At 65.7% G+C, this 7947-nt stretch overlaps 1 protein-coding gene across 1 annotated transcript; it reads right to left on the bottom strand.

Annotated features, from left to right (window-relative positions):
• Positions 1-443: 443 nt before the first annotated feature.
• gemin7 (gem (nuclear organelle) associated protein 7) lies at positions 444-7583 on the bottom strand. Its single transcript, XM_041179401.1, has 2 exons — positions 7433-7583; positions 444-1103 (listed from the first exon to the last, which is right to left on the bottom strand). The coding sequence occupies exon 2, from the start codon at positions 1092-1094 to the stop codon at positions 714-716; it is 381 nt and encodes a 126-aa protein (XP_041035335.1). The 5' UTR covers positions 1095-1103; positions 7433-7583; the 3' UTR covers positions 444-713.
• Between the last annotated feature and the right edge of the window lie 364 nt (positions 7584-7947).

Here is a 7947-nt window from a genome sequence, read left to right as displayed (position 1 = left end):
AATTCTGGCCTCTTGACCAGCCCCAGTCTTAATCACTCCACCCCCGGCAGCTATGCCTTTTGCAGTCAAGTAATTAAGTTCTGGGATTCCCTCCCTTAACCTCTCCGCCACTCTTTCCTCCCTTAAGACATGTCTTAGAAGCTCCCTCTTTGTTCAAGCTTTTGATCATCTGGCCTAATATCGTCTGATGTGTCGCCATGTCAAATTTTGCTTTATAACCCTCCCACAAAGCACATAGGGATGTTTTTATAATGTTAAAGGTGCAGAATGTTAAATACAGAATGTTGTTTTTTCAAATACTTGTAGATTGTATGAGAAGCAAGGACTTAAAGCAGCAAGGTATTCCCCAGTATTGATGTCCTAAAAAGTAGGAGGTGGCATCGGTGTCTCAGCTTTAACAAAGTGAAACCAGAGAACTATGATTGCAAGTTCAGAATCGTGCATGTATAATCCAAACTTTTATTGTGTTTTCAGTACAGCATTAACAATACTGCCAAGAGATTTTTAGTGAAGAGTTCAGATTGTAAGCTGAGCAACAACAGTGAATTTTGCAGATCACACCTCAGCCAGCCAGCAGTTCCCACACTGAGAACAAAGGGTAAACCTTGATGCTGCTTCACTCGGCCTCATTGGTGTGACTCAGACCTGAGCCCACAAGGACCCGAGCATCTAACAGGGTTACAATCTCCCTTCTCATGACCAGTGTAGATGGGTTAAAGGTTAAACGCATAGGCGATGATGTCTGGACATCGGAGCAGCGCTTCCTTCTGAACGCCCAGTGGCGTCTGCAGATGAGACACCTGGAAGTTCAGGATGTCGATGTCTGAAGCCGCGAACGTCGCAGTGACAGAGACCCTCTCGTACATGGTGAAGTCCACCGGCTTCCCCGCCATTGCAGTCAGGCTGCGCAGGAAGCGTTCCCGCAGGGCAGACCGCGATCGCTGCTCCTCCTTGAGGCTGGAACCGCAGCAGTTGTTTGAAGCTTGGATGGAAGAAGGTGCAAGGGCGTGGTACCGCGGGGATGTCGGATCAAAGCCTCGGCTCTGCCCATCGGGACCTCGGGGCAGACGCACGACCATCACGGGTGAAGTCATTCCGAGGAGCTATAGAGAAACAGAACAGAACGTACGAATTGGTGTCGGTCTGCATCGTTATCTTCCTTAAAAATCAGCATTTTACATAAACTGAAACAAGACTTCCAGTCAAGACCGGCCACTCCAATATTGACACGTCACGGCTAAATCCCCGCACACATCCACCCCCTTGGTCCTGAAGCTCCTGACTGTTCCAGTGACCAGTGACCGTGCCAGCCGAGCAAACCAGACTGAATCCAAGGTCTTGCGTCTCTGCATGGCTCAGCCTTAGCTTTCACCCCGCTCAGTCTGCCCAGGATGGTGCCTTCACGCCCGTAAGTCCCCGGCGTGACCAGCGGTCACATCTTTATGGAGTTGCTAGAATCAGGACTGGGATCTGGTAGTGACCAAAGCTGCAGGGAAATGACTGATAGAGACGTGAGTCTGTGAATCTGCCCTCAGGGCTACCTGGAAGAGAGGGAAGTGGCTGTGTTGTTGGAAGTGACCCTCGGGCGGGGGGGCGGGGGGGGGTGGGTGAGTCAGGATGGACATGAGTGGGTAGAGAAAAGAATTAAATCAGGTGCTATCAAGCTTGGTTTTTACAAATGCTGGAGATAGCACTTATTCCTCTGAATAAGTTTAAAACAGAAGGAGTTCCCCAGTACCGAGGATCTCTAAAGATCTAAAAGAATGATTTAAAAGTCAGCAGCAGTCTCAATGTTAGCACAGCAAACACAGGAACCAATGATGAGTAGCTTTGACTATGCTCTTAGAACACCCTGCTGTCCAGAGACCCCAGGTCCCATCCCCTCAGACAGACCATCTACTCCCTTCAGATACTCCTGAGCTCTCCTCTGCTCAGGCCCCAAATCTCTCCTCTCAGACCCGAGCGGCTCCCCTTCCTCCCTCAGAGCCCCAGGATCTGCCCACCCCTTCGATCCCCTGGGGCTCCCAATTCCCCTATCCTCCCCCGTCAGACACACCCAGACTCTCTCTCAACCCCCACCCTCCCCTGGGCTCTCTCTCTCTCTCTCTCCCTCCTTCCTCCCTGGGGCGCTCTCTCTCCCCTCCCTTCTCCCCCCAACTCTCTCCTCGCTCCTACCCCTACTCTCTCCCTCCCACCCACTCCCCCCCCCCACCCCTCCCACACTCCCCTCCACCCCTCCCCCTCCCACACTCCCCTCCCACCCTCTCTTCTCCCCCCAACTCTCTCCTCGCTCCTACCCCAACTCTCTCCCTCCCACCCACTCCCCCCCTCCCACACTCCCCTCCACCCCTCCCACTCCCCTCCACCCCTCCCACACTCCCCGCCCACTCTCCCCCTCCCACACTCCCCCTCCCCTCCCACTCTCCCCCTCCCACACTCCCCCTCCCCTCCCACACTCCCCCTCCCCTCCCACACTCCCCTCCACCCCTCCCACCCTCTCTTCTCCCCCCAACTCTCTCCTCGCTCCTACCCCAACTCTCTCCCTCCCACGCCCCCACCCCACTCTCTCCCTCCCACCCACTCCCCCCCTCCCACACTCCCCTCCCACTCTCCCCCTCCCCTCCCACACTCCCCTCCACCCCTCCCACTCTCCCCCTCCCACACTCCCCTCCACCCTCCCCCTCCCACACTCCCCTCCACCCCTCCCCCTCCCACACTCCCCTCCACCCCTCCCCCTCCCACACTCCCCTCCACCCCTCACCCTCCCACACTCCCCTCCACCCCTCACCCTCCCACACTCCCCTCCACCCCTCCCCCTCCCACACTCCCCTCCACCCCTCCCCCTCCCACACTCCCCTCCACCCCTCCCACACTCCCCTCCACCCCTCCCCTCCACCCCTCCCCCTCCCACACTCCCCTCCACCCCTCCCCCTCCCACACTCCCCTCCACCCCTCCCACTCTCCCCCTCCCACACTCCCCTCCACCCCTCCCACACTCCCCTCCACCCCTCCCACCCTCTCTTCTCCCCCCCCCACCCCTCCACCCCTCCCACACTCCCCTCCCACACTCCCCTCCCCTCCCACACTCCCCTCCACCCCTCCCACACTCCCCTCCACCCTCCCCCTCCCACACTCCCCTCCACCCCTCCCCCTCCCACACTCCCCTCCACCCCTCACCCTCCCACACTCCCCTCCACCCCTCACCCTCCCACACTCCCCTCCACCCCTCACCCTCCCACACTCCCCTCCACCCCTCCCCCTCCCACACTCCCCTCCACCCCTCCCCCTCCCACACTCCCCTCCACCCCTCCCCCTCCCACACTCCCCTCCACCCCTCCCACACTCCCCTCCACCCCTCCCCCTCCCACACTCCCCTCCACCCCTCCCACACTCCCCTCCACCCCTCCCACACTCCCCTCCACCCCTCCCACCCTCTCTTCTCCCCCCCCACCCCTCCACCCCTCCCACACTCCCCTCCACCCCTCCCACCCTCTCTTCTCCCCCCCCCCACCCCTCCACCCCTCCCACACTCCCCTCCCACTCTCCCCCTCCCCTCCCACACTCCCCTCCACCCCTCCCACTCTCCCCCTCCCACACTCCCCTCCACCCCTCCCACCCTCTCTTCTCCCCCCCCACCCCTCCACCCCTCCCACACTCCCCTCCCCTCCCACACTCCCCTCCCACTCTCCCCCTCCCCTCCCACACTCCCCTCCCACTCTCCCCCTCCCCTCCCACACTCCCCTCCACCCCTCCCACTCTCCCCCTCCCACACTCCCCTCCACCCCTCCCACACTCCCCTCCCACTCTCCCCCTCCCCTCCCACACTCCCCTCCACCCCTCCCACTCTCCCCCTCCCACACTCCCCTCCACCCCTCCCACACTCCCCTCCCACACTCCCCTCCACCCCTCCCACTCTCCCCCTCCCACACTCCCCTCCACCCCTCCCACTCTCCCCCTCCCACACTCCCCTCCACCCCTCCCACACTCCCCTCCCACTCCCCTCCCCTCCCACACTCCCCTCCCACACTCCCCCTCCCCTCCCACACTCCCCTCCCACTCTCCCCCTCCCCTCCCACACTCCCCTCCACCCCTCCCACACTCCCCTCCACCCCTCCCACCCTCCCCCTCCCACACTCCCCTCCACCCCTCCCACACTCCCCTCCACCCCTCCCACTCTCCCCCTCCCACACTCCCCTCCACCCCTCCCACACTCCCCTCCCACACTCCCCCTCCCCTCCCACACTCCCCTCCACCCCTCCCACACTCCCCTCCCACACTCCCCCTCCCCTCCCACACTCCCCTCCACCCCTCCCACCCTCCCCCTCCCACACTCCCCTCCACCCCTCCCACACTCCCCTCCACCCCTCCCACACTCCCCTCCCACTCTCCCCCTCCCCTCCCACACTCCCCCTCCCCTCCCACACTCCCCTCCCACTCTCCCCCTCCCCTCCCACACTCCCCTCCACCCCTCCCCCTCCCACACTCCCCTCCACCCCTCCCCCTCCCACACTCCCCTCCACCCCTCCCCCTCCCACACTCCCCTCCAGCCCTCCCACACTCCCCTCCACCCCTCCCACACTCCCCTCCCACTCTCCCCCTCCCCTCCCACACTCCCCTCCCACTCTCCCCCTCCCCTCCCACACTCCCCTCCACCCCTCCCACACTCCCCTCCCACTCTCCCCCTCCCACACTCCCCTCCACCCCTCCCCCTCCCACACTCCCCTCCACCCCTCCCACACTCCCCTCCACCCCTCCCACACTCCCCTCCACCCCTCCCACTCTCCCCCTCCCACACTCCCCTCCACCCCTCCCCCTCCCACACTCCCCTCCCCCTCCCACACTCCCCTCCACCCCTCCCCCTCCCACACTCCCCTCCACCCCTCCCACTCTCCCCTCCCACACTCCCCTCCACCCTCCCACACTCCCCTCCACCCCTCCCCCTCCCACACTCCCCTCCACCCCTCCCCCTCCCACACTCCCCTCCACCCCTCCCCCTCCCACACTCCCCTCCACCCCTCCCCCTCCCACACTCCCCTCCACCCCTCCCCCTCCCACACTCCCCTCCACCCCTCCCCCTCCCACACTCCCCTCCACCCCTCACCCTCCCACACTCCCCTCCACCCCTCCCCCTCCCACACTCCCCTCCACCCCTCCCCCTCCCACACTCCCCTCCACCCCTCACCCTCCCACACTCCCCTCCACCCCTCCCACTCTCCCCCTCCCACACTCCCCTCCCCCTCCCACACTCCCCTCCACCCCTCCCCCTCCCACACTCCCCTCCCCCTCCCACACTCCCCTCCACCCCTCCCCCTCCCACACTCCCCTCCACCCCTCCCACACTCCCCCTCCCACACTCCCCTCCCCCTCCCACACTCCCCTCCACCCCTCCCACACTCCCCTCCACCCCTCCCACTCTCCCCCTCCCACACTCCCCTCCCCCTCCCACACTCCCCTCCACCCCTCCCCCTCCCACACTCCCCTCCACCCTCCCACACTCCCCTCCACCCCTCCCCCTCCCACACTCCCCTCCACCCCTCCCCCTCCCACACTCCCCTCCCCCTCCCACACTCCCCTCCACCCCTCCCCCTCCCACACTCCCCTCCACCCTCCCACACTCCCCTCCACCCCTCCCCCTCCCACACTCCCCTCCACCCCTCCCCCTCCCACACTCCCCTCCACCCCTCCCACTCTCCCCCTCCCACACTCCCCTCCCCCTCCCACACTCCCCTCCACCCCTCCCCCTCCCACACTCCCCTCCCCCTCCCACACTCCCCTCCACCCCTCCCCCTCCCACACTCCCCTCCACCCCTCCCACTCTCCCCCTCCCACACTCCCCTCCCCCTCCCACACTCCCCTCCACCCCTCCCCCTCCCACACTCCCCTCCCCTCCCACTCCCTCACCCCTCCCCCTCCCACACTCCCCTCCACCCCTCCCACTCTCCCCCTCCCACACTCCCCTCCCCCTCCCACACTCCCCTCCACCCCTCCCCCTCCCACACTCCCCTCCACCCCTCCCACTCTCCCCCTCCCACACTCCCCTCCCCCTCCCACACTCCCCTCCACCCCTCCCCCTCCCACACTCCCCTCCACCCCTCCCACTCTCCCCCTCCCACACTCCCTCCACCCTCCCACACTCCCCTCCACCCCTCCCCCTCCCACACTCCCCTCCACCCCTCCCCCTCCCACACTCCCCTCCACCCCTCACCCTCCCACACTCCCCTCCACCCCTCCCCCTCCCACACTCCCCTCCACCCCTCCCCCTCCCACACTCCCCTCCACCCCTCACCCTCCCACACTCCCCTCCACCCCTCCCACTCTCCCCCTCCCACACTCCCCTCCCCCTCCCACACTCCCCTCCACCCCTCCCCCTCCCACACTCCCCTCCCCCTCCCACACTCCCCTCCACCCCTCCCCCTCCCACACTCCCCTCCACCCCTCCCACACTCCCCCTCCCACACTCCCCTCCCCCTCCCACACTCCCCTCCACCCCTCCCACACTCCCCTCCACCCCTCCCACTCTCCCCCTCCCACACTCCCCTCCCCCTCCCACACTCCCCTCCACCCCTCCCCCTCCCACACTCCCCTCCACCCTCCCACACTCCCCTCCACCCCTCCCCCTCCCACACTCCCCTCCCACACTCCCCTCCCCCTCCCACACTCCCCTCCACCCCTCCCCCTCCCACACTCCCCTCCACCCTCCCACACTCCCCTCCACCCCTCCCCCTCCCACACTCCCCTCCACCCCTCCCCCTCCCACACTCCCCTCCACCCCTCCCACTCTCCCCCTCCCACACTCCCCTCCCCCTCCCACACTCCCCTCCACCCCTCCCCCTCCCACACTCCCCTCCCCCTCCCACACTCCCCTCCACCCCTCCCCCTCCCACACTCCCCTCCACCCCTCCCACTCTCCCCCTCCCACACTCCCCTCCCCCTCCCACACTCCCCTCCACCCCTCCCCCTCCCACACTCCCCTCCCCCTCCCACACTCCCCTCCACCCCTCCCCCTCCCACACTCCCCTCCACCCCTCCCACTCTCCCCCTCCCACACTCCCCTCCCCCTCCCACACTCCCCTCCACCCCTCCCCCTCCCACACTCCCCTCCACCCCTCCCACTCTCCCCCTCCCACACTCCCCTCCCCCTCCCACACTCCCCTCCACCCCTCCCCCTCCCACACTCCCCTCCACCCCTCCCACACTCCCCTCCACCCCTCCCACACTCCCCTCCACCCCTCCCACTCTCCCCCTCCCACACTCCCCTCCCCCTCCCACACTCCCCTCCACCCCTCCCCCTCCCACACTCCCCTCCACCCCTCCCACTCTCCCCCTCCCACACTCCCCTCCACCCTCCCACACTCCCCTCCACCCCTCCCCCTCCCACACTCCCCTCCACCCCCCCCCGGGTCCGCGGTAATTTCTGTGACCGGCTCCGTGCCTGTTCATCACTGCCGGAGCCTCCGCCTTGATTCGACTCTTGAACACCAGGGAAGTGAATCGAGGTCCGGCCCGGGGGTGGAGGGGGGTATCGGTCCCACACGGAACCCGCTCCCCCGGATCCTCCCTCCCCTCATGACGTGGCCGGGCCGGGTGAGCGCCCCCTGCCGCAGCTGCCGGTACTGACGCTGCCCCTCAGCTTGAAGCAGCTTCAGAGAGACCAGATGGAGAATCTCTCACTCACATAGTCCAGGGGCCAGACCCACTCACATTCGTTATTGTTCCTCTATGGGATATGGGTGTCACTGGCTGGGCCCAGCATTTATTGCCCATCCCTAATTGCCCCCTGAGAAGGTGGTGGTGAGCTGCCTTCTTGAGCCGCTGCAGTCCGTGTGGTGTAGGTACACCCACCGTGCTGTCAGGGAGGGAGTTCCAGGATTTTGACCCAGCGACAGTGAAGGAACGGCCGATATATTTCCAAGACAGGGCCCTTAAAAAATTCAAGGCAACGAGGCA

Source organism: Carcharodon carcharias, chromosome 34 (genome assembly GCF_017639515.1).
Source record: "Carcharodon carcharias isolate sCarCar2 chromosome 34, sCarCar2.pri, whole genome shotgun sequence".
In the NCBI taxonomy this organism is placed as follows: Eukaryota; Metazoa; Chordata; class Chondrichthyes; order Lamniformes; family Lamnidae; genus Carcharodon; species Carcharodon carcharias.
Note: the sequence above shows the minus strand (reverse complement) of the source record. Positions and strands in the feature narration are given on the sequence as shown.

Coding starts and splice junctions, on each gene's coding strand:
- gemin7 (XM_041179401.1), bottom strand. CDS start 1,094: ATGACTTCACCCGTGATGGTCGTGCGTCTGCCCCGAGGTCCCGATGGG.